The sequence below is a fragment of the Cynocephalus volans genome, chromosome X (assembly GCF_027409185.1).
Source record: "Cynocephalus volans isolate mCynVol1 chromosome X, mCynVol1.pri, whole genome shotgun sequence".
NCBI classification, from domain to species: Eukaryota; Metazoa; Chordata; class Mammalia; order Dermoptera; family Cynocephalidae; genus Cynocephalus; species Cynocephalus volans.
In genome coordinates, this window is record NC_084478.1 from 151,569,965 (window position 1) to 151,597,767 (window position 27,803).

A 27,803-nucleotide genomic window follows, 5' to 3' on the forward strand; every position below is an offset into this window, starting at 1 on the left:
GATGCGGTAGGTTCTCCAGAAGGCCAAATGCCTTTAGGGTACCATCTGCAGATAAAGTACTAGATGACAACCCTAAAAAAAATAACAGTATTACTAACTTGGTTTATGTTCCCCACCAATACAGTTTTAAGGGAATTAAATAACAATTGTAATTACTAATGTAGTATTTATCACTTTTCAAAGAGCTTCAAAACTATTTAAATAATTCTTCTTTAGCAACAGTCCCAGAAAGAAGAATTTAATGTCCATTTGTCAGACGGGAAAATTAAGGCAGAGAGACTAAGTAATTTTCCCAGTCAGAGAGAAGAGCCCGGTGAAGAATTTCCTGGTAAATAATTTGGGTTAGAAGTAACATACTCACAGCCAAGCTTAACTATACATATATAAAGCCATATGCTTCATTAGGAAATAAAAGAGATGGTAATTATCGAATTGGCTTTTGCCATATGAATAACCAGTAGGTTGAAAAAAAAGTGCTCATTGTCAATATCCAAGTAAACAATTAGGATCTTAGACTTAGAAAAAAACATTTGTGATCATCTTATCCCAATCTTCCATGCAATGTATACACATGATGCATGGATAAAACTAGTACCTTAAAAATACATGCAACAAAGAATTTAATTTCTTTCACCTAGCCACAGTGATCCACTTAGACTTGAAAACAGACAGCCATGAAAAACTCACATGTGACAAAAATAACAGGAAAAAACAACATTAAAAAACAAAACAAAACAGGAAAATGGGCATTTTAAGTCATTATAGGAAAACATTTTCAAAAATATTTCACACAAGCCTGCTTTTTGAAGAAAGTACTTACATGTCAGAATTGCATCTTCATATTTTAGCCACCAATTATAACAAGGAACAAAACAAGCATAAGGGAAAGCTTCATTCATCAAAGGTTACAGCACAGCATTATGATGTCACTGTAAGCCAAAGATATTGTTCTACCCTTACCTTTAAGATATAAGACATCCTCTAAAATGAATATGTAAAGAAAGAGAAGATGAGCGTGAGAGGTCGATGGTTATAATGACCAAATCCACTTATCAATAATTCTAAAACAACATTTGAAATGTTAGTGTTATCACAAATTCCACAGAGAGAACATCATCACATTTCCCATATTAGTTTCAGATGCAATATCGTCATGCAAAAGCCCAAGGAATACTGTTCTGTGCAGAATAATAAATGCTGAAAATAACTGAAATACACACTACATAGTAAGAATATATTAATAACTCTCTTTCCCCAGCGGAAACAAAGTGATCATGCCTTAGTTTTAATAGATTAGTTATGTGAAGGATTAAGTCAACTTTACCCTTCAAAGCTCACCTTAATTTGAACTTAGTAACTGACAATTACAAAAATATCCATCACTAAAAAGGGGACCTAGGTAACTATGAAGTGGCACTCCTGGTTTAGGTAATCAAAGCAGAAAATCGGATGATTGCAGGTCAATTTTCAAAGCAAATCTGTGGGACCGTTTCCTGTCCAAATTCTGAATAAAGGTACACAATAAAGTTTCAGCTCAAGGGTTATTTCTTCTATCATTTCAGGTTGAAAAGATCAAAAAAATCCTCCAGTGTTCAAATAGTGTTCTATCTTTACTGCACTAAAAGTTGGAGACAATAATTAATTGACACAGAACATTGGTGGTTTAAATCAAAACACACTCAAAAGTGAGCTAAGTCTGCATCACTCATCAAAACGCACATTTGATATAGAGATGTATGCTGCCTTTGCACCATGATTTTAAGACTCATCTCATAACTGTCACAAACTTAATCTTTACTCAACAAGACCTATGTAAAGAACAGTTACTAATAAATGAGCATCGTTTCTGAAATCTGAAACGATTAGAAAGAGGTGAGGGAAAAAAAAACACTGTTCGAATGGAAAAGGTAACACTCCACACAATTACAGAAGCTAGTGACTGACATTTCCTGACTACAACTTCAAGAGGAAAATTTTAAAAAAGAGAACTTTAAAATCCCCACACTACCCAAATATCAAATGTCCTTTAAGGTTGTTGGTAAGAAGCCTCTTTTTAAAAGACATTTCTTTCATTAAATTCTTTTCCCTTTCTATCTACAGCAAATACCTCTTTCCTAGTTTGGATTCATGGTTTGGTCCCATAACACTTTACTAATTTGGTTTGAAAGATCAGAATGATCCAAAATGCAGAACTGGGTTTGCTTGCTTGGAAATTCAAGTCCAATGAAGTGGCTTTTGTTGGAGATGTGTGTACATCGTTAACTAATTTAAAGAATTATCATAATCATCATAAAGATAAACCAGAGGTGCTTCTAGAAGAGGCCAGGGAAATTTAGGCAGTGCATAAACCCTATGGATGTTCAATAAGTATTTGTAGATGAACAGTGGGGGGAAGAAAAAATAAAAAGCAAAAAAATCAGTGAGTCTAACAATTCAAGATTGACTGACATATATCACCTATCATAAATTCTAGCACATTCCCACAGAACTATTTGCAGAAAGCTACAAAATTAGCTTGTCAAAAGCATTTTATACCACATGTAGCAAAATTACCTCTTTATAACCTAGTGCTGCTGATGGTCTAAGTGGAGGTGCAGGTCGTAGACAACTTAAGCTCCACGGTTTTATAATTTGAGGAGGCTCCAAGGGTCCTCGGGGCTGTCCAGTAGAGCTAAAAGACTGGGAAAATGTCTGATGAGATGCTGACAATCTGCCATCTGAACCCGACCTTGTGCCACTCAGTGAGAGAACAATAACAGCTTCACTGGATCAACAAAGCCAGCCATAGACAGGAGAAGATGGAAAAACAAAATTCTCCAGTTTGAGAACTCACACTTTCCAATCAAGATTATGGGATCTCTAAGTAATAACATGAAACTGACTCAACATCCCATGATCCTGTCCTCTCTCTCTCTCTCTCTTCTAGAATTTCACTAAAAGCAGGTTATATTTCCTCTGTAAGGGAGGAAAGTGGAGTAATAGTCAACATTTGAGTTCAGCGATGTGTCTGGCACTCTACTAGGTGCTTAAATAGATTACTTCACCAGAACAACCGAAGACATAGATTCAGCAAAGTGAAATAACTAGCTAGGATTTGGCAAAGCTAACACTTGAACCCAGATCTGATGCTAAAGCCCATATTCTTCCCACCACAACACACAGTGCTCAAAACTGGAATTTCGGCATCACAGGTTTGAGTGTTAACAGACAACACAGCGTATCTTCCATCTCACTCAGCAAGTACAGTAAAATCTCATCAATCCAATTCTGCGAATTCTAAATTTGCAATAACTTGGAAGAAGACAACACTAAAAGTTTATTTTTGAAGAAGGTTACCAAGCAAATGTGATAGCATGAGTGAGATTACATGGAAATGTTTAAGTACTTAGGGAAATAAACTATTTGAGTTAGAACATTATTAATATGAGAATAATGGTTGCTAACTAAAATAAGTCATGTTCATCATTAAAACACCTTAGCAGGACTTCTGGTTAGAAACACTTGGGTAGCAGTTAGCTGGAGTATCTGAATACTGTCAATTACAACTGCACACCTCTCAGTAAACCTTTTTATTAGTTTGGATGAGTCTCACAATGAGAAATCAGAATTAGTGAGGTTTTACTGTACTTCAGAATCAACAAATACAGACTACCCAAAGACTAAGAACATGCTTGCTGTTTCTTGGAAGTCTTCAGCAGTCAGGATTTGATGAAAGACTTAATAATCCCTGGGCAGAACAAATGGACTCCTTACAGAATGAGCACTGCATGACGACGATGTTTTGGATAACGAACTGCATGAGGCAGGTCCTCTGATCAGTCTGCTCAGCTGCTCCAACCACTCCTGGAAGTCCTGGTTGTTGTTGCAATGGACCACGATCCTCTCTACCATGTTACCTGCATCACCCAATCATGAGCATTTGAAAATACAAGGCAAGGAGAACCCTGAGCTTGCCTCATTCATAAATATACTTCACACAACTAGGACTCAGGTGTCTGTTCTCAGGATTTTTCATACCTATGGGATAACCCTGTTGAAACTTCTATATCAGGAACACATAAGCTGCGATAACAAAGTAAAGAAACAAATATTCATGGCTGATTTCTAAAACTATCTTTGATTTCTACTGCTTGCAGACTCTAAGAAGTACTGTAAAACTTCACCATCAACAAACTTGCAATATGAAAATTTAAGAACATAGTCCATCTAATTAATAGTCTAAAACGAGAATATTGTGCTGATTCTCACAATATCAAAGTTGCAACAAGATCCAACTAAGACTGCTTACAATCTTTGGGCAAACACCAAATCTTAGGCTCCCTATTGGGAAAGAAGAGGGTAAGGCCTGGGGCCGTTATCCCAGGCTTAGCCACAATGACATGTAAATCACACAGGCCTGCCAAAAAGGATAACAGGCCAAAATGTCAGGGAGCATTATCGAGGCCTGGCATTTTGCTTAATTTGTGAAAAGTTTCATGGCTTTTCAGCACTTTTTAGAAACACAACCAAATCTTTCTAATTCATACACTGATGATAAGATTGCTGATAAAAGTCCATATCTTTGGCTCCTCTGCCACCAGGGAAGAGATGACAGAAGGAGAGAAAATGACATTTACATCAGTCTATTTCGTTATTGCTTAGCTCTCAGAAGTAGCTCTTATGCAAGAGAAGATTGAAACTAATGGAAAAGCCGAGGTTTCTGAAAGACCAGGAGACTTCTCTTTTCAATCACTGTACCCTAATTATCCCAGGAAATGGAATATACTTTGTCGTGTTCCCGTAAAACTTGCTCATGGACTATATAACAGAAAATAATAGCATTTATTTATTTAAACTCTACTTCATTCCAAAAATGATTTGAAGTAACTACATGAAAAAGAGAAAATTACCTACCTGTGATTTCAAATGTGCAGTCATTCCCTTCAATTTCATCTAATCTAGTCACCACCATTCCTGCTATTGGTATTTTTCCCTACCAGAAAAAGAACATTCCCATTAATTCTGTGGTTATACTTGTCTCTGCTTATTTCTCTTAGATTTTCTGACTCTCTCAGGAATCACTGCTGAATTACAACTAGACAGATTTCTCTAGTCTAGCAATAGATATGTTTCTCTGCTCTAAGTTTTAATCAGACAAGATAGTAAGGGGAAAATGTGGGTTGTGTTTGGTTAACACACCCTAAACCATAACATCAGGATTTACAAAATAGTTTACTTTTCTAACGCATTTTCACAGGAATCGGTAAACAAAGTAAAGTCTCAAATTTTGTGAAAATTACTAATTGCCAGGCCAAGATAACAGGCAATAGTAATTTCAAATACTCTATATCTTGAGAGCAGACTGAGGAAAGTTTAATTTCCTAAGGAGTTTAATGACTTGCATCTGAGAAACTCAAATCATGTGATGTGACTGTAATAAGACAATCATAAGACCAGGTCCTGGCTTTATATTTTCTCAGCAATAATGATATGGGCCTGTAAAATGCTGATGTTAATTTACTAGTTGTAGACTTAGATTTTTATTTATACATTCAAAACCTAGCTCATAACCAGAGCAGTAGCTATTCAGGATAAACTCATTATACTAATACAAAGGTCTTTGATCTAAAGAACATCTGCTCTTTTAAGCTATTTAATTACAATGAAGGGTCAGAACATTCTGCCTTTTCTGGCTTGAGCTTTTAATGCCATAGTGGAGATATTGCATCTGGATGAAAACCTCTTTCCATTATGGGTCCTGCTGTTTGTTTTATATAAAACCTACTAACCTGGTAGATAAAGCCACTCATCCGAGGACTTGCAGATAGCATTACCAAGACATTTGAAAATAACATAAGGTACCGCTCCTCTTTTTCCTGACAGGGAACAAAAAACATTAAATGCAGGATAGAAATTGGACATTTGTCTGTTAAGGAGTTCAGGAATCGTGGCTTTGTAACACAGATATATAATCAACTGAAACATCAACAGTGATTTTTTAAAAAGATACCCAACTTAAAAGCACAAAACGAGTTGAATTTTCCTTTGACATGAACATAAACCCAGAGTTTATATCTCTCCTTACATAACAGCTAAATACATGTAGCCATGCTTCTTTCCTATGTATGTAAGCCTGAGAAGTCACACAGCTTGTGCAACCAGTGAGATGTGCTGGTCCTGGGCACAAAATAAGTCTCTAAGTTCTCAAAACAAAAATGTGATTTTACTTTGGATGCTCTAACATGTATGTTAAATTCTTATTCATAAAATTATTTCTAATCATTAAGAACAGGATAATTACTGCAACCATGTAAAACAAAGAACTACTTTTTTTTAATGGCACTAAAGAAACCTTTATACATGAGGGCTGCCCTGAACCCCTTAAACAGATATGCAATTAGTAGATGCAAAAATTACATCTTAGGGGCCGACCCCGTGGCTCACTCGGGACAGTGCAGCACTGGGAGCGCAGCAGCGCTGGAAGCACCGAGGCTGCGGGTTCGGATCCTATATAGGGATGGCCGGTGCACTCACTGGCTGAGCGTGGTGCGGGCGACACCACACCAAGGGTTGCGATCCCCTTACCGGTCACAAAAGAAAAAAAAAAAATTATATCTTAGCGACAATCATCCTTGTGCCTGACTCTGTCTCCTTCCTCCCATTTGAGAAGATCAACCTTTCGAAGCTGACTATTCTAACAAGTGTCCTGCACACTCTCTCACATCTTTCTCTGCTTAGTTTCCTTCTACAGACATCTCCTCTCCTCCTTCCAGCAGCTTCTCCTGTTTTACTAGCTTTTCGCCTTTGGCCTTTCTCAGATGCACATCTCCTGTCCTAATAGGCCTCCACTTGCCCCATGTGGCTCTTTATATGTGATATCCTATTTCTTGACATTTTATTGCCAAATTACTTGCTGCCTTCATTTTCTCCCCATTGATCCCTCCCTAACTGCACCCCCACTGATCTCCCAAACTCATCAATAACTGCCTTCTAGCAAAATTCAATGGCTTCTTCTTGATCCTCCCACTCCTTGACCTCTGAACCTTCTGCAGCAGTCGGCACTCTACTTTTGATGCTCCTCCTAGCATTTCCAGGACATCACACACTCCCAATTCTTCTCTACTTTCTTCTTTGTCCTTTTTTTTTTTTTTTTTCCTGGCACCAATTTTTCCTCCCTTCACCCAAGAGGTTCATACCAAAGGTGTGAATGAGTAAAATAGACTCACTGTATTAACCTTCCCCGGGGTATCTGCATTTTAAATGAGATTGCTTATTAACCCAAAGTAATGAATCTTCTCTGCCAGAGACATGTCAGGGAGTATAGGAAGATGTTTTGGGAGGGAGAAGACAATTCTAATACCCAATAAATCATACCAGGTGACATAATCAATCTTTCTCCCCTGCAGTGGCCCCTCCCTATAAGAAATAATCCATCTTCAGCCCACTGTGCTTCTCTGTGGATACTTACATCCTAAGTAAATAGGAAGGCACATTTGTCAGGCACATCTAAGTCACTGCCTCTAACTCTGACCTCTCACCCACATTTCCACAGTATTTTAATAGCTGCCTATAGGACATCTCCACCTGGATATCTGCAGTCACTTGAACATTAACAGGTCTAAACTCACATTTGTCATCTCCTCTAGCTCCTGGGTCACCACTTTCTGTTGACTTTCCCTTCTGAACGTGTCTCAGATTTGCCCTTTATGCTCCATTCCCTCCGCCATCACTGTCACTGGGGGTGTCTCACTTTCCATCCCAGCTGACCTTTCTGTTTCTAGTCCCACCCCCTTCAGTTCACCTGACATATATGGTGGTCAGAGTAAGTGTCAAACACCCCTTTCATCATGTTTTTCTACTCCTCAGAATACTTTCATTGTTTCCTCTTGTTTGTGGCATCAATCTGAACTACTCTTGCCTGACATCCAAAGTTCTTCATAACCTGCCTCTACTTGACTCAATCAGTCTTTTCTTTCACTAGGTCCAACATGCTTCCTCTGGTCCCAACATGCTGGGTTCCTTATTGCCCTTCCCCCAAAAAAGCTATGCTCCTATTCTCTTGAGATAAGAATAACCTCTACCTTATGGAATCCTCCCCTTTTCTTTTTGTGGCCCTCCTCCTCAAGTCCTGTCTCCATAAAGTCTTCTTGATCTCTCCCTGCTGTGAACTTCTTTTTTTAAAACAAATATGTATTATAAGCATATTATTATTACAAATTGTGGTTTTTCTTTATATCCTTTACCCAACTTATCCCTCCCCAAACGCCCCCCCCCACAACTCCCCCCCATTTCTAGTATCCTTAGGTTTGTTTTCCCCTTCTGAAAGTTTAATGTACTGTTTTGCACTCTCTCTCTCTCTCTGTCTCTGTCTCTGTCTCTGTCTCTCTCTCTCTGTCTCTCTCTCTCTCTCTCTCTCTCTCTCTCTCTCTCTCTCCACCCAGTGAAAACATGCAGTATTACTCTTTCCTCATCTGGCTTATTTCACTTAACATAGTTTTCTCCAGAGTCATCTACTTCTTATGAACTCTATTGTTGACATTGCACAATCTGACTTTGACTATTTGGTTTTGTTTTCTACTTGCAACTTGTGTTTTAATCTGTTTTTAATGAGTTTTTTGAAAGCAGAGATCATCGCTTATTTTTCCCTCCTATCTCCCACGGCACCTAGCAGTGTGCTGGGCAAAGAACAGGTGTTCACTTTCTGATTTGAATGTTCAAGCACTTGACCTTGACGGAAGAACAAGTCAAAGAAGAAAAGGATGAAAGATGGAAGAAATGGTATTGATTTGAAACGCCTTACCTCACACGTTCCATACTGCACCATGACTTGTGACATAAAAATCACATTTCCCAAGGTTTTAATATCCTCCCCTTCCCATGCCTGAATAGGTTCAGAAAGTATCTGCAACTCCAGCTGCTTTCTCTTTCTCAGATCTTGGCACTGCCCCTACAGAACCAAAGCAGAACATAATGGAATAGGCATTCTTATGAAACAGATCTAAAATAAGATCAAAGATGTGGCTTTTGATGCTTAGATATTTCCACTGTGTCCCTATTCCTCACCATGGATCCCATGACCACATCCGTTCCTGACAGACAGAAAGAGCCATTACCTTAAATCTTTAGCCTTTAGACCCCAAAAGTTTTGTGAAGAGGAGCTACTTTTCATTTTGCCAAAGCAGCAATCATTGCTTCGGAAAATTTGAGGTTATCTCAGAATAATTTAACAGCATTCATTCCAAATCAAATACAAAAATAAGCATACGGTTAGTTATGCTACTGTTTCCAAATAAATGTAATGTAATAGTTTTGATGGGATCTGTTTTCTATAAAATCTGTGCTGTCCCTTTCAGTTAAATGGAGACTTGAAGAAATAAATTCACTGCACACATATTTTTGAAGTACCTATAGCAGGAATAAATATACTGCAACCATCAAAGCACATTTTACAACATGTTCAGAAAGAAATATGGTTTTGTTTTTTTTTTTTTTGGCGGCTGGCCAGCATGGGGATCCAAACCCTGGACTTTGGTGTTATAGCTCTGTGTTCTAACCAACTGAGCTAACTGGCCAGCCCCGAAATATTTTTTTTATTTTTCTGAGAGGCATTTATATTCCATTTACATAGGAAAAAATAAAAGACACAAATTATAATAAGTACCATGGATTTTACTGGACTGTTCTATTAGGTAGAGCCATGTAAAACTGCCACTATTTGTTTTTGACCTATAACAATAGCAATTTAAACCTAATACCTTACTCTGGTCTTTGACTTGCTGTTTAACCATGAACATGTGAGTTACTTATCTTTCAACAGCAATAAAAATGAGGTGATGGTGAATGTTGCATCACAGCCTTACAGCAAGGGTCAATAACTAAACATTGATCCAGATCACCTAGAATGCTACAGAAACGTCTAAAATCAAGCTAAAGTATATTGAACCCAACGTAACGTTTTCTTTCCTTCTAAAATGGCACCAAGTGGTTTTACATCAGTGGCTTCAAGAAGACACATTAACCACCATGCTCAAAATACAAGATTCCAGTACCGTTGATAGCAATCTATATAACACAATTGTATTTGAGTAGTTTGGTTTCCTTTCAGATTTGATGAAGGATTTCTTTTTCATATGCAAAGAACAATCTCATGCCTTTTGGCATACGTAGTCGAATCCAGCATTGATGCCAATCAGTGATGACGAGTTACACAGACATAAGGTGAGCAATGGGGGTAAAGACAAAGAGACGAAAGGAAACCCCCCACCTACACACTGATGCTTAATGTGGCCGAGACTTCAAATGTGATTGCTTTATACCTTCAGCCTGGCAACCTTTCATAGGTAAGCATGATTTTTGAAGGACAAAATTAAATAAAACAATCACTGCGATACTGTCACGAAAGCTTATTGTTTCCATTCTAAAGACCTTTGCATAAGGAAAGAGACATTACACACAAATCATTCTTTCAGGAACAAAGGTATATAAAATGGAGAATTATAATTTTAGAGCATCACCTACCATGAGAGCTTTGAATGCTATGATTGCTTTCAGAATATCCTGATGATCTGGATGAGTATCCTATCAAAGGAATACATTTGAAAACAATATTAGAAGAGAATGGATCAGTGGTTGCCAGGGGCTAGGGGCAGGAGGGTGTGGCCGTAAAAGGATAGCAAGAGAGAATTTGGAGGGATAGGGAACTGTTCTGTCTCAATTGTGGTGGTGGTAACATGAACCTATAACTGTGTTAAAATTCACAGAACCGTGTACCATAAGAGAGAAGTCGATTTTACTGTATGTTAACTTAAAGATTAAAAAATAGAACAGCATTCGAGCATTTGGAATCTCAGCACATCCAATGATTAAGTGATTGAGAAGTTAAGACAATTGGACACTGTACCCCACAAATATGTACAAGTAAATATTAAATTTGTTTTAAATTTTTTTTAAAAAATGAAGACAATGGTAACACATTATACATTCAGTAACAACATAGCAGGTGTGGTTATTGAGGCAAGAGTTCTTATTTACCTTTTTGCTGTTTTACTTTAGATAATAAATATTTAATAATAAATGTGATAATTAAATAATTATTTGGGGACATCATCAAGTCATGTCATCATTAGATGGCAGGAGGTGGGGAATTATGGACACAGAGTGGTGGTAAGAAAAAAATCAATCTAATCTCATTTCCTAAAATGCCTCCGTTTTCTTTCAGCAGTCTCAACATGGCAGATGGGGAAAATGTCCAAGTTTCATACCATGTGCTCCTTCTTAAGCAGGGCTTTTACATATGGTCTGCAATTCCACGGTACTTACCACTCTGAGAAGTGGGCAGGTTCAAAAATGTCTTTGAGGAATTTGCATCTCCATAACTATTTACGAAGGGAAGGTGGAGATTCTTGGGGCTAGATCTGTACCTGATATTGAGGCATATGGAGTACACAGGTATACCTGACCTTAGATATATATATATATATATATATATATATATATATACACCTAACCACTGGAACTCAGCTGAAGTAATAAGAAGACCAAATTTCCTGTTCAACCAGTCTTGGGTGATAATATACAAAGCTGAACAGACTACAGGTCTGACCCAAGCCAAGAATGGTATTGCTCATGAAAAGTAAGATTGTATTTCTTTATAGTATAATTTATTCTTACCCAAATTAGCTGACAACTGAGAATTTCAGGTCCTATTCTACTGTTAGCCAGCAGCCGTGGCAAATGATCAGAAATCTGGATCAATTGTCTCACCCAGTGGTGAACTAGGACCAAGGGTGTGTACCATCTGCTGGTGGGAAACAGAGGGCAACCAAATACATGTGACCAACAGTAAATGGAGTCTCAATAGGCACTACTGTAAAGAAGGCCGAGATAGAGGATCCTGACAGTAGGAGCAGCTGGGGTTCTTTTCTCCCCAAATTAAGTGCATATTTGTACTTCAGCACTGCGAAGTAGCAGAAACAGGCTACTAGTTTCTGGATTTTTGTGATAAGCAAGGAGGGGCAAACCTCAAACGGTTCTGGCAAACTGGTTTGGCTTATGGAAAGGCAACCAGAGGTCAGCACCTTCCCAAGCCCTAACTGAAATCTCGTTCCGGCAGCCTTTACTCACCAGCTCCCTACTGCCTCCAGCTTTCAGGCAGGTCAACTACTCTGAGAATATGGTTTCACTCAGAGTACGTGCTTTCAATCCTTATAAACACTGACAAGCCCGCAGCGTGCAACCTTTTACTTTAAAGATAATCAAACCCTTTAAAACCTCAAAACCTTTCCCCAGACACAGGAAGAGTGACTGAGGTAAATGCAGCTTCCCCCAGGGGGCCCTCCTCTCCTACCCCCATGCACAATTGCCAAAGAATGGCTCAAGGAGCTATCCCTGCTGATTGGCTTTTAATAACAAGGATTTGGGCTCTTGATAAAAAAAAATTCAATTATCAGGTCTCACTGCAAATTTCAATATTTAAAAAAGATTATAGCTATGCCACAATACCAGTAAACTCTAAGTTTATAAGCAAAAATGTGAGGGGAATTTGATGCAAATGTATTGATGCATAGAGAGTTACACTAATATTGAATCCATTCATTAACTTTTAAGAAATATCAGAATCTTCCATTGTAATCAAGAGACAGAAAGCTGAATGATCACAGTATTCTAGAGATAAATATTCCTGTCTATAGTGAATGTGTTCTTTGTATTTTCTGATATTGGTTTGCTTTATCCCTCACAATAAAGTTGGTTAATATACCAGAACAACAGAAGATTTCTGGGTCTGATTTTGACTGAACCGCTATCTACAGATGAGAAAGCAAAAGAAAACCTAAGCACAGACTCGAGGGAAGCAGCAGGACCGAGGCCTGGGAGAGAAGACGGGGGAGGGAGAATGATCATGAATATTTTGTAAGAAAGAATGGGAGGATCATGTTTTGCTACATAAAGATGAAAACTAGAAGCCTGGGAGGAGGAAAGATTAGATAAAGTAAATTTTGAAACCATGACACTTTCTAGATTCCTCAGCAAGGCTACTTTGGAGGCTGACTGGCTGCGTCCTCCAGAGCAGAGGCCCATACCTGGTTCACCAGCTTGAAAACGCTCGCCTTCCCTTACCTCCATATGCCGTTCCAACTCTTGCAAGAGAGTAACATACTTTTCCAGTCGCATGAATGGTTTGCTGAGGCTTGTTGTTAAAATGAGGATACCTGGGCTGGATGCACCTTGATTTTCCATAAATTGTTCTAGATCATCACTAGCAAAAGAACAAGTATAGTTTTGTTACTGCTGTATATCCCATATAAAGAATTAGCAACCTAACATTATTTTACTCTATTTCACATGCTGTAAAATCACATAAAAAATTGTTTCACTAGTCCAAATGCTATTCGGTTCATTTCAACTCAATTTAATCAGCCGTTATTCAGCTCCTCCTATGCAATCAGCACTGGGGCTCCAGTGGTGAGCCAGACATTTGTGATCCCTAGTGTCACTCATTCAACAGTTATTGATGAGCATCTGCTAAGTGACAGGCTCTGTCCTCTGAGGAGGATTCAGCAATGCACAAAACAAAAGCACCCACACTTGAAGAGCCTGCACCCGTGGACATGGGGCATACAGTCTATCAGATAACCTCAAACTAAGGCTTGAAAAACAGATTTTCTTAAGCGCTTCAGACATTCTAGTTACTGGCTTGTCAGATGCCAAGGGTAGCAAGTCACCAAGAGCTCCCTATCACCTGTTTGTAATGTTCTAGAATCAAGTCCTACATTCAGACAGCAGCATGTTTATAATGACTAACCACAGAGTTACTTAGCCTAGGATCTGAAACCACTGCCGTGGGCTACCCAAACACTTCTATAAGGCGGCAACTTGGTGAAAAACTGTATTAATATTTTCTGAACTATGTCCTGTAAATGTCCAATTCTAACTGGTGCTTTGCCAGCCCTTCAGCACCCTTCCAGATCATCTCTTTTCCACCAATAGGGACGTTGGGTCCTGGGGCTGCAAGATCATTTTAATATACATTGTGGCAAAATGTTATTAGAGAAGGAAACCTACTGCCTAGCTGACCACATGCTTTGAAACTTTTGCTTTATCACCTGACTCCTTTCCCTTTCATATTCAGTCCCAAGTCTTCTCAGATCTGTCTATTCCTTTCCAGTCCCACTGCCACTGCTTTAATTCAGGTCTTCATCTCATCCCATCTGGCTCACTTCAACAGACCAAACGGGGTTGGCTGGTTAGCTCAGTTGGTTAGAATGTGGTGCTGATAACACCAACGTCCGGGATTCAATCCCTTTACTGGCCTACCATCACACACACACACACACAAAAAAAAGAACAGAAAAGAAAAATAGACCAAATGATCTCCTGGCTTCCATGCTTTTTCACCATCAAACCGCCCTGCAGACCACCACTTTGGCCCCATTGCTTTCTTACTCAAGAATATCTGAGAGCCTACAAGATCACGTCTTAACTTTTTAGTCTCCTACTGGCCCCACCAACCTTTCTCACCACTCCTCAGCAGAAACCCCCTACTGCAAAGTGACCTATTTATTCCCCTCGAACACACCTTATGCAGTGCTTCCCAACTGTGGTGTGTCACAATAGGTTGGGAAGTGTGTTCAAAGAAACTTGCTTTCAGTCATAAAGTACTAGGGGGGTTGGGAAGGCAGTGGATTGCAGGTTACCCCTATTACTAATAGACAATTTCCCTTCTTGGGTTTTTGTGAGCAGTGGAAAAAAGGATGGAGTTTCAGCTAATGCACCAGCAGCCTTGAGTCACACAGCATCACACAGATGTCAGGGGACAAAAGGGCTATTAATGGCTGCCTTAACAGAAGCTAGATCACACCTGAGTGGTCACATCTAACAATCACTGCTGACCATTTTTTCAGTTATCGCAGTCTTGTTTCAGAAACAGCCGAGGGGAGAAAAGTGCCCTGGACTTGGAGTCATAAAACAGATTTGAAGACACTGGATGAGTTGCCTGAGCCTCAATAGACACGTCTGTAAGAAAGAGACAGAACCTCCTTCCTGATAAAACTGTGAAGATTATATATTGGGGTTTTTAAGACTGCTATTTCATGCTAAGATCTTTACAGGCATTCATTCTCCCCACTTTACAGATGAAAAACCTGGACTCATGAAGGTTGAGTAAAAGCTAGTAAGTAGCTAAGGTGGGGTTCATACTCAGGTCTAAAGTCAAAGCTGCAAGTCTTTCCAGGACACCACACTGCCTTTTTACGGGAAAGTATTTTGTAAACTTTAAAGTAGTCAGTAGATGCTTTATTATTATTATTATTCCAAGACAAACACCTTGCTAAAATCATATCTTTAAAAACTACCAGTATCTGAGATTTCCAGCATAATGGAAATTCAGCTGATGTTTAATTTCCATCCAAGAACACAAAGTGCATAAAGAAGTTTGCAAATTCATTACATATGAAATATAATTAGGAAAATAGCTCAGATTTGGAGAGTGCATTTAAGTAGAAATGTAATTTGGAGAAAATCACTTTCTAATTTCTTTTCAATTTGGTAAACAAGTCTTACTTTTTCTTTCCATGACTAAATGACTGCATGCATCCTCAATGTTCTACTCTGATTGATGCAAGAGTTACAGCAGTTAAAAGCAAATGCTAATGTGTACTTTGTAATTACTTTCCATGCAGTCTTTTAACTTCTAGGCTTGCTAAATTTTATAAAACAACTTTTAAATTTTTTCAACATAACATGAGATTACCATCTTAGATTAAAACACGAGTGAGAAGAAAAATAATTTTTACTAGTGCAACAGAACAAAACTGTCTATAAAGCCACTGCCTATCATGATAAATAGAATCTAAAAGACACATTTTACTTAGCCAAATAAACTTAATATGCATATTAATATTGTTATACACAAATATAATGCATCATTGCACCCCAAAACAATCGGTCTTTAAAAACTGAAATTTTCGACTTTATATAGCCTGTTTGACATGGCAGTGGGTTGAGACTTGCTTTTCAAGCTTAAGATGTTTTCTATATGTGATATGATACAATAGAAGCAGTTCTCAATGTATAAATGCTGTTTGAAACCCAAAATACATTTATCTCATAGAAAGCATGGTGGATGGGGCTCTGCTACATTACGGGTTGGGCTGGAAAGCTGGAAAAAAACTATTACACATTATGATAACACTACAGAGCTTAACCATCTCATATAAGAGTGCTTCGGTGGAATCTTTGTATAGATTTCTAATTTGAATGATCATGACTCTACCTAGCAGAGGATCAGAGATTCCGCCTTCCCACCTCACTCCCTCCCCCACCAGCCTTTCACGGGAATTGCTGTGGCCTGGAAAGGGGAGGTGTGGCAAGAGGAGCTTGAAGGTCCAGGCCTCTGGCAAGTGAAAAATCCCAGGGGTGCTGTTCACACTGGGTTGGGTGGACCCCTTTTTCCCTTTTTCATGCACCCAGTTCCAGAGATTAGGCTGTCTGCTTCTTTTTTGTGCCCACCACTTTCTGCTTGTGATCAGTCTCACTCGCCCCCTTCCCTGGTTTCCTCAAAGACAAAAATAGAACAGCACCTAGGCTCTGAATTTTTCCTATGACCTTTGTCCGCAAAGCAGGTAAGCACACAATTCTTTGGGGTTTTCTTAAAGTCTTCATTGCTGGTAACAATGGTAAACAGAGAGCGAATAAAACTAACAAGAGGAAAAGTACACAGTGGTGTTTGTGGCAGTCGCCACCATAGGAACAGAAGGGAGGTCCAGATCTGTCTTAGCGCCAGCTCTGCTCCTCTCCCCACTCGCTCTTTTAACCCTCTCCCTTGTGAAAAGGATCAGTGCTATACTGAAGCAGGGAGAGAAGTGGGTATTTTTGTTAAGGGAGAGGTTATTCCCAGGAAGAAATAGGAGCTGCTGTTGCAAGCCAGCAGGGGAGAGAGAGGGGAAATCCCAAAAGACCTCACCCAGGGGATAACAAAAGACTGGGGCAGCTATTCAAATACATGCAAATATGGGGCCACAACAAGGTTGGGGTCTGATTACATATCCAAATTCAGTCAATACATTACTGCATTTTTAACAAGGCACCTGCATACAATCATACATTTTTTTTTTTTTAAATTGACACGTATTGATTGTACAGATTGATGGAGTACAGACTTATATTTCAATACATGTATACAACGTGAGATGACCAAAAATGTATCATTTCTTCGTGATGAGAGCATTTGAGCTCCTCTCTTCTAGCCATTTGAGAACATACAGTAAATTAGTGTTAACTATATATGCCTAGCACTACTCTACACCACTAGAACTTATTTGTCCAAAGGCCGGATGCTTTCTCGTGGCCAATTGTCAGAAGCATTTCTGGTATGATATTGCCACCTACAGGCCAAGAGGAAGAAGTTCACCCCAGCATTACAGCTTCCGCAGGGAAAGAACAGATATCCACCAACGTCCCTATTTCAGCTGAAACCTTCATCTAAAACATTTTCATCCGAATTTTCTGTGGATTTCATTCAACTATGCTTTGTCTCTAATATTTCAGCATAAACTACCATGAGATTCATGTAAAATAGCTGATACTATATTAAAAGCACATTTGAGGAAAAACCCAAAGTATTTTAATTCTGATCCCTCCCATGTAAATAAACCAGTAACATAAAAATTCAGTTTTATGGAAACTCCAGTGAGTCTTCCATCATTTCAAGGGATATTATAAAATTCTCAAAAAACACCACTAACCAAAATCAAGCAAACAGGGAATTCCCACAAAAGTTAAGGATCTTTAAATCAACTGTGTAACAAACTTTAAATCACAATATTTGAAGGAACCTCTACTGTTATTTATAAAATTAAATTCCTAACATAGGTAAATGCAATCAGTAACATTTTAACACATAGAGTTACAACATAAACTTCTCTAAACGTCACAGAAAGTCTGCTATTTGAGGTAAACCTTTTCTTTCTGGTATTCATCCAGAATTGCTCTTCTCTTGTCAAAACGTAAAGAACATGTGTTCATGTAAATAGTGACCTAACATGAGTGGGACCTTATCTTACTGGTATTAAGGAATTTGCCCTTATACACACAGGATGTTTGTGTATCCATCAAAGGAAAAATGCCTCTGAAACATTTTTTCTTTACTGTAGGTATGTAGCAAAGTATGAAAACATTCTTGGACATGATAAAACAAATTTAGGACTATGGTTCCCTCTGGTGAGGGAGAAAGGAGCAGGAATTATTGGAGAGTATACACAGGACCTGAATTGCATCTATAATTTGTTTCTTAAGCTGAATGGTGGGTATGTGGGTGTATGTTATATTATCTCTGTTCTTTGTATGCTCAAAATATTTTATTCTTTTTTTCTAAAAAGCAACTAGTAGCCCGTAGATAGAAGACAAATAAAGTAGATACAGGGCATGGTGACAAGTACGTCATGCTCTATGCCAGGTACTTTGTACACATTATTTCATTTAATCCTCACACCAACCCTGCAAAGTAGGTGGTTTTACAAATGAGGAAACTAACTCATTTTATAAGTGAGGAAACTAAGGCGTAGATGTCAAGTGAATTACCTTAGGTAACACAGCTTCTAAGTGGTAGAACTGTGAACTGAGACAGTATTAAAGTGGTAAAAAGTTTAGGTTTTGATCAGGTAGGGGCACATAAGGACTTAAAATGATATGGTGAGGAGTTCCACTTTCAGGATGGTCGCATGATATGCTCATTGGACCCACCTTCCAATGAAATGAGCATAACCAGTGGAAACTATAAAAACAGACTTGAGTCTCTAGAAATTATCCTAATGGCCTACAATAAATGAAAAAACATTTACTCAAGAAAGCTTACTAAAACTCAGTAAAAACAGGGAGCATTTGTGGCATTTGAGCCATGACCTGGTCTCTCCTTCTCTCATTCCTCCCATCTCAGCCCGACAGAAGTTCCACTCGAGGCAAGTGGCCAAGAAGACAGGCTCTTCTCACCCTCAGCTCCCAGTCAAAGGTGTGATACCTCACCAGGAAGGGCAGGCCAGCGGTACATCTCATCCCCTCCAACTCTTAGTAAAAAAGGCTACATTCCCAGTCAGTGTGGCCGAGAGGTCAAAAGCTCCTTTGACCCAGCTTCCACACATAGGGTGGAGGCTCTACCCCTGGACTGGCAGGCTGAAAATACTGGCACCCCCTCAACCTCATCCCAGCTCACTTGCAGGGCAGAGGTTCCATGCTGGCAAAGGCAAATTGAGAAGACCAGAGGCTACCACCCTATCCAGCCCCTAGAGTAGTGACTCCAAGATTTTGCCCAGGGGACTTCTGGTCAAGATGGTGGACCAGGTCTCCACTGCCACTCTTTCCCACAAGTCAACCAATTTACAACTATTAAAAAGCAATGACAGCCAAGCTCGGGCCACTAGAGCTCAGGCAAAGAGGAGGAGAGACCTATGAAATACATGAAGGCAGGAGAAGCCACAATGAAAGAAAGAAAAAACTGCTCTGACCATTTCGAATTCTGGCTGCATCCAGGCTGGAGCTGCTGAACACATGGAGCAGGAGCTGGCGAAAGCTGCAGCTATGCCCTTTGGATGGAGTTGCTTGCAGGCAGCAGGGGTGAAGAGGGCCTTGGTGGCCCCCAGGCCAGCAAGACCACTAATAGGGATCGCATGGACCCACATAAGACTGAGGAGCCACAACAAATAAAAAAAAGGAGCCACTCAGAGGCCAGTGAGTCATTACAAGGGACTAGAGCACAGCCTGTCCTGTGGGAAGTGTTTGGAGCATGGGTGGTGGCGGAGACAGGCCTACAGGGAGAACACTGGGGCACAGCAAGGACAGCTGATCTGCCCCCCAATCAGCACAGGACCACTCAGAGGAGACTGGTCAGGAATATAGAATTGCATGGGGTGCAGTTTGATGAAAAGACTCAGGCCCAGACCAGTGTTCCTACACAACCCAGGTGCAGCGGATTTCACTAGACCCAGAAGTACCTGTAAAGTTGACCATGAAACCCTGAGCTGCACAAAAAGCCTTCCCCATGGAATCGGCAGCAAAGCAGCAATTTGGATCAACCACACAGCTCAAGTACTGGTTCCCACAGCAAGTTCCCCCACTTTAGAAGTAAGCAAAGGACAACAAATTAGTTCCAGCACAGAGTTTAAGTGGTGGGAACAGCAAATAATCCAACACAGAACTGAAAGAAAAAACAGTACCCATTGGGGCCCGCCTGGGGTCCTGGGGTATGGAGCCAGGAGCCACCAGCAACTAGGTAAGGAGCATGCCAAAAACATCACCTCCATGTGGGTGGCCCACCACAGCCACCACAATAACCACATCTTCCATGAAAGTGGCTAGATGCCACAACCACAATGCAGATGGTCCACCGGCCACTGGAGTGCACTGACAGAAGGAGAGTCACCAGCAGAGATAAAGAAGAGGATGTCTCTCTCCACACAGAAGAAGCATCTGCTCTATGATAATATTGGGGGACCTGAACACACCTCTCAGCATTGGACAGATCATCTAGGCAACAAATTAACAGAGTAACCATTACCCTTTCAGAAGGAGAGAAGAAACCTAGGGTTATCAGAGCTGGGAGGGGGGAGGGAGAGGGGTATGGGGAGAGACTGGACAAGGGGCATAAAGAATAAGTATGATTTGTAACAATATATATGGGAGTAATATTGATTTGATCAACATATGTCAATGTTGAACCCCCAAAATATGTATAATCAACTATGATTCAATAAAAATAAAATAAAATAAAATATTACTCTCATTGAAAAAAAAAGATTTTGCCCAGGGGGAGAGGCAGTTCATAGGAACAGAGAGCTCTGAAGCTCTGCCAAAGGAACTGGTTTTACTTGGAAAAGAGTGTGGGGAAATTCAAGCCTAAGGGCTCTTGCAAAAACAATACAAATTTTGGTAGTAAGCAAATAAAAAGAGAGTGGTAGCTCCTCTTACCTAACAGCAGCAAGCTAAACCGAGAGGCCAGCTAGATCACCAAAGAGAATCAGGGAAAGAGACAGCTAGGAAGTGGTAAGAAGGGTCAGAACAAACCTCAAAATCTGTTCTCAAAAACTACCTCTGTTTGAATAAAAAAAAAATAAAAATAAAAAAATAAAAAAAAAAAAACTACCTCTGTTTGAGCTTAATTAGATCAGATGGTAGAGCAATTCATGCCCCAGGGAATTGTTAACAACATTAGAGCCAATCAGCTGGAAATTAGTGGAGCCTCGGTGTGATACTAAATGGGGCTGAACAGAGACATTAGGGAGAGAGACAGTCAAAGAGAGCCCTGCTAAGGCTGGCCAGTTAGCTCAGTTGGTTAGAGCACAGTGTTGTAATACCAAGGTCAAGGGTTTGGATCTCCAGACTGACCAGCCACCAAAGACAGCCCTGCTAAAACCACTGCCATTCCAGGGTGACCGCCTGCCTGATCAAGGCTGTGCCCTCTGAGGAGTGATAGCAGAGGTTGTACACAGTTGGGGAAATAGACTTCACTAAAATAGTCCAATCGAGTTACTAAACAAGCAAATAAGCAAAGAACAACAAAAACAAACCCCAGAGAAAGGGCAATGGAATCAGCATCCAGAGTTGTGAAACTTAAAATTACTGAAAATGTCTATTTTCAACAACAAAAATTTCGTGTCATGCAAAAAAAAAAAAAAAAAAAAAAAAAAAAAAAACAGGAATATGTGACCCACACACTAGGGGTAAAGTAAGAGGCAAGAGAAATTGTCTGTGAGAGTGACAAAATGTTAGACTTAATGAAGACTTCAAAGTAGCCATTATAAATATGTTAAAAGAATGAAAGGAAACCATGCTTAAAGTAAAAGAAACTATGATGACTGTGTCTCATCAAATAGACAATATCAATAAAGAGATAAAATTATTTTTTTTTAGAAGATGACTGGTAAGGGGATCTTAACCCTTGACTTGGTGTTGTCAGCACCACGCTCTGCCAAGTCAGCTAACCGGCCATCCCTATATGGGATCCAAACCTGTGGCCTTGGTGTTATTGGCACCACACTATCCCAGGTAAGCCATGGGCCAGCCCTAGAAATTGTTTTTAAAACAATAGAAATTCTGGAGTTAAAAAGTACAATAACTGCAATTAAAAATTTTATTAGAAGTGCTCAACAGTATATTTGAACTAACAGAAGAAAGATCAGTGAACTTAAAGACAAATTGATAGAGATTATGCAATCTGAAAAACATAGACTTAAAAAAAATAAAGAAAATAAACAGAACCTCAGTGAAGTATGGAACATCTTTAAGCGCAACAACATATGCATAATGAGAATCCAAAAAAAAAATAGGAGAGAGAATGGAGCAGAAAAAATATTCAAAGAAACAAAGAAATAATGACTGATAAGTTTCAAATTTGAGGAAAGTATTAATCTACACATGCAAGAAGCTTAAAGAATTCCAAGTAAAATAAATGCAAAGAGATCCACACCCAGACAAATTATAGTAAAAATGCTGAAAGACAAAGAATAAGAGAAAATCTTGAAAGAAGCAAGAGAAAAACAACTCATCATAGGCTAGGGAACCTGGATAATGTTAACAGCTGATTTCTCATCAGAATCATGGAGGCCAGTGGGATAAAATATTCAAAGTACTGAAAGAAACAAAACTGCTAACCAAGGATTCTATATCCATCCAAACTATCTTTCAAATCTGAGCGTGGAATGAGAACATTCCCAGACAAATAAAAACTGAGAAAAATCCTTTCCTAGAAAGCCCACCTTACAAAAAATACTAAAGGAAGTTCTTCAGGCTGAAAAAAAGTAAATCCAGATGTAAATTCAAATCCATGTATAAAAATAAAGAACATTCGTAAAGGTAATTATGCAGTCATAAAATACAATATAAATACATGCTTTTTCTTCTTTTAACTGATATAGAAGCAATTGTATAAAACAAAATTATATAATTTTATTGTCGGGCCTGTAACATACAGAAATTTATTAACAACCACAGCACAAAGGAGGTGGGTGGGAACAAAGGTCTACTGGAGTAAGGATATGATACCAGATAGTAACTCAAATTCACCAAAATACATAAAGAGAAACAAGGATGGTAAATTAGAAAGCTGAAAAAAAAAAACCCAGTATAAATATGCCTTTGTTCTCCTTTCTTTTCTGTTTAATCAATAGGCATGAAATTATATTAAATAATTAAAGAATGTATTATTGTGTTTATAGTGGCAAAAAAGAAGAGGAAACAGCTATATAGGAGTTATATTTTTATATCTCACTAGAATTAAGTAAGCATAAATATGAAGAAGATTCTGATAAGATATATATTGAAAGACCTGAAGCAACCACTAAAAAACCCTCAAAATTACAGTAAAAAAAATCATTACAGGACTTTTGGTTTTAGCTTTGACATGTAAAGAGTTTGGAAATCATAACTACTATCATAATAAGAAACATGCTGAACAAATTGAAAAATCAATGGCTTTTCTTAGATTCACTAGGAATTGAAATCACAGGGAAAACCATTACCCCAAAATCTGGAGAGACAGGAGAATACAGATAATTACAGCTGAGATTAGCTTCCCTAAAGCGGAAGCCACTGGAGCCAGTAACTGTTAGGAACACTCAAAGAGTAATTTTGACGAATTGCTGGAGGCTGAATGTGGACCAACTTGAGAGTTAAAATCTCCTCTAGGCCCAGTCTTGGGGAGGGGGCAACACTTTTCTGGGTTTTGCATCCAAGAACCCAAAAAGGTATTCACAGTGAAGATCAGAGAAAAAACCCCTCATGTTACAGGGAGGGGAAGTAACCATTTTTAAATAATCCCAGAACATTCTCCAATGTTCTGCCTTCCAAAGGAAACTGCATTGCCAGAGCCTTAGCTGACCTAAGGAAGGAATAGTAGGCCAGCTCCAGCCCTCTCTCATCTTCCTGTCACATGTGAGAGGAGAGAAAAAAGCTAATAAGTGCTTCTGAAGATCAAATCCCAGGAACTCAGGTCCACTAAAAAACTGAGATTTATTCATAACATTATAGAACCTTACCACCATATCAACAGGGCTCCAATATAATAACAGTAGATTACAGCTGAGAGAGCTATAAGACACAAATTCTTTTTATAAAGGAGTTCTTAGGAAACCCAAAGATAATAAGAGAGAAAAAAGAAAACTAGAAAAAACTAAAACCCCTGGTTCTTACAGCTACTGTAAACATTAAACACAGCCAAGCTTCTAGCCAGATTAATAAGAAACCTCACACTAAAAACCTAATTCCCTCAGTTCCTATTACTCAATATATCATGTCTGGCTTCTGACAAAAAATTACAAGGCATGCTAAAAGGCAAGAAAAAAACACAGTCTGAAGAGACAAAGCAAGCTTCAGGAACAGACTCAGATACAACACAGATTTTGATATTATCAGTTAGGAAACTTAAAATAACTACAGTTAATATGTTAAAGGCTTTAATGGAAAAGGTAGACAACATGCAGTAAGAGATCAGTAATGTAAACAGAAAGATGGAAACTCTAAGAAAGAATTTTTAAAGTGACAGAAATCAAAAACACTGTAACAGAAATGAAGAATGGTTTCATCAATAGACAGAACACAGCTAAGTAAAGAAACAGTGAGTTTGAAGTTATGCCAACAGAAATTTCCTAGACTGAAATGTAAAGAGGAAAAAGAATTTTAAAAATGGAAGATAATATCCAAGAACCATGGAACAATTACAAAAGGTATAACTTGTGCACAATGGGAATACAGATGGGAAAGAAAGAAAGGAGCAGAAGAAATATTTAAAGTAATGAGGGCTGAGAATTTTCCAAAATTAATGAGAGATACCAAACCACAGATCCAGGTATCTCAGAGAACACCAAGCAGAATAAATAGCAAAAAAATCTACACTTAGCTATACCATATTCAAACTGTAGAAAAGCAAAGACAAAGAAAATCTTCCAAGAAGCCAGAGGGGACAAAACATCTTAACTATACAAGAATGAGGATAATTACATCAGATTTCTCATTAGAAACCATGAAAGGGGGTTTGGGCGGATCCTAAGATGGTGGTGGCTGCGGCGGTTGGCGCTGAGTAGCTGAGGTAGAAAAGGCGGCCACTGGGCCTTAGGCAGCCGGGAAACTTGTGGACCTTCCTCTTGCCGTCTCTTAAGGGAGGACCACTGCTGGTGTCTGGTCGTGGGGGCTGACCGCCACTTTGCCCTTGGCAGGAGAGGCTGCCTCGTTTACAGGCAACAGCTTTGAAGTGTGGAGCAGGAAAAGAACTGTTTCTTAGCTGCAGCGGCCAGCTGCTCCATTCAGGATTCAAGGTTTCAGGCAGGCATAAAAGAAGATTCCTGGGAGCGCCTGAGCCGTGCCGTGGGACCGAGTGAGCAGCCCGAAGCGGCGGCGGCCGAGGACAGGGATGGCGATGACGCGGAGGCAGAGAAGGAGCCACCCGGACCGACCCAGCCCCGTGAGTGACCCCCGGCCGGTCACTGCTCGGGGGGTGGACGCCCACCCGGCTTCCGCCTGCCCCACTGGGCCACTCACTGGCCCCAGGGCTGCCTCCATTTTCTCAGGTGGTGGCGACTCCGGCCCGGCTCGGCCAGGCCTGTCCTCCTCGCCCAGCTCAGCTCCTCACTGAGCCTTCCCACTTGCTTGCCATGGCGTGGGGCTTCCCGGGGCCTGTGTGCCGGCCTCCCCTCCCACTCCCTCCACGGTTCTCTGGTGGGGCTGGTGGTGTGGGGCGTCCCCAGCCAGTGTCGGGAGGGCAAGGAAGTATGGGCTGGGCCAACTGTCACTCCACCGCACCCTGGGCTCCGGCCACGGGTAAACTTCCTGTTACCGGGAGGCAGATACCATCTCTGTGGCCACCAGTTTGGAAAAACACCTAACCGATTTCTGGTTAGGAATAGAGTGTTCGGAGCGTTCCTGAGTTCGCTTGAACCTGCCGGAGAGCTGACTGCAGGTGGGCACCAGAGTTGGTCCGCGCTGGGGGGATTCAAAGGTGAACTGTGTGCTGCAGGCTCCTCCCCTGAGGAGCTCACGCTCTGGTGTGGGAGGTAAGACAAGTAGACAAATAACCGCGATACCAGGAGGAAGGTGATAAGTCCCGAGAAAGATCTACACAGTGCTACAAAGGCACCCAGAGCGACCGCTCGTCTGCCCCTAGCAGAAACCTGGTAGACTTCCTGGGTGAGGTGGTGCCGAGCAGGGTCTTGAAGGCCTGGCCTATAGACGAGGGTTGCAGAAGACACGTCCCAGCCCAGCCCAGTGGGCACAGAATGGGGAGACGTCCAGCTAGGGAGGCAGAGACTCGGCAGAAAACACACACCCTGCGGGGCTGCCACTGCGAGATCCAACAGCCCAGCCTAGTGCGCACAGAGTGGGGAGACATCTGGCTAGGGAGGCGGAGACTCGACAGAAACCACACACCCTGTGGGGCCGCCACTGCATGATCCAGCAGCCCGGGCCAGAGCGCACGGAACAGGGAGAAGTCCTGCACAGGAAGTGGAAGCTCAGTACAGACCACACACCCTGCGGTACCACGCCGTGATCCAGCAGCCCAGCAGAGTCCAAGCTGAACAGAGAGGTGGCTCCCCGGAGAGGCTGAAGACCCGAGGCAACCACACACACAAGGCACTAGAGGCGAACTGAGCAGTCACGGAGGTAGCCATACCAAATTGGCAACCACAGCAACATCTTTGTTAGTCAATAGTCTCAAACCAGTGGACTGTGAAACCCCCTGCCACAATGAATAAACATCAAAAAAAAGATACCAGAAAGACAAAAAATCAAGAAAGTATACCACCAAAAGTTAATAAATCTCAAACTCTAGATCCTATAGAACAAGAAGCCCTTGAAATGACTGACAGTGAATTTCGAGTGATAATTCTAAGGAAACTGAATGAGATACAAGAAAACTCAGCTAGACATCATGATGAAATGAGGAAAAGTATACAGGACCCGAAAGAGGAAATGTACAAGGAAATCAATGTCCTGAAAAAAAATGTAGCAGAACTTGCTGAAATGAAGAAGTTATTCAGCGAAATAAAAAACACAATGGAGAGTTTAACAAGCAGGCTTGTCGAAGTTGAAGAGAGAACCTCTGAACTTGAAGATGGGTTGTTTGAAATAACACAAGCAGACAAAAAAAAAAAAAAAGAAAGAAAAAAGAATCAAAGGCATAGAAGAAAATCTGAGAGAGATATCCGACAACCTTAAGCGCTCAAATATCCGAGTCATGGGTATTCCAGAAGGGGAGGAAAAAGGAGATTGCATTGAAAACATATTCAACAAAACAGTGGCACAAAACATCCCAGGTACAGGAAAAATCACAGATCTGCAGATCCAGGAAGCTCAACGATCTCCAAATGTATTCGACCCAAAAAGGTCTTCTCCAAGACATGTTATAGTCCAATTGGCAAAACTCAAAGACAAAGAGAGAATCTTAAAAGCTGCAAGAGAGAAGCGTCAAATCACCTATAAGGGAGCCCCAATTAGGCTAACATCAGACTTTTCATCACAAACCCTAAAAGCTAGAAAGGAATGGGATGATATATTCAAGATACTAAAAGACAAAGATTGCCAGCCAAGAATACTCTACCCTGCAAGGCTATCCTTCCGAAATGAAGGGCAAATAGTATATTTCTCAGACAAACAAAAACTGCGGGAGTTCACTACCACACGACCACCCTTACAAGAAATCCTCAGGGGAGTACTGGGTTTGGTACCTGAAAAATAACTACCACTTCCATAAAAACCCAAGAAAAATCAAAACCCACTAGTATAATAAAAATGACATTCATGAAGAGAAAACAAACAAACAAAAGCACTATCTACAACCTAAGGAACCA

At 40.2% G+C, this 27,803-nt stretch overlaps 1 protein-coding gene across 2 annotated transcripts in view; it reads right to left on the reverse strand.

The window, feature by feature from the left end:
• Window positions 1-27,803, reverse strand: part of ARHGEF6 (Rac/Cdc42 guanine nucleotide exchange factor 6) — an 87,823-nt gene that overhangs the window by 10,472 nt on the left and 49,548 nt on the right. Inside the window, exons 8-15 of one of the 2 annotated variants that reach the window (XM_063083078.1) lie at window positions 13,096-13,234; window positions 10,498-10,557; window positions 8,780-8,926; window positions 5,769-5,855; window positions 4,894-4,972; window positions 3,754-3,896; window positions 2,554-2,679; window positions 961-981 (exon numbers count right to left, since the gene is read on the reverse strand). In XM_063083078.1, coding sequence (XP_062939148.1) covers window positions 961-981; window positions 2,554-2,679; window positions 3,754-3,896; window positions 4,894-4,972; window positions 5,769-5,855; window positions 8,780-8,926; window positions 10,498-10,557; window positions 13,096-13,234 — 802 coding nt within the window. The remainder of the gene's footprint in view (window positions 1-960; window positions 982-2,553; window positions 2,680-3,753; window positions 3,897-4,893; window positions 4,973-5,768; window positions 5,856-8,779; window positions 8,927-10,497; window positions 10,558-13,095; window positions 13,235-27,803) is intronic. The other variant, XM_063083077.1, reaches the window with a different exon arrangement.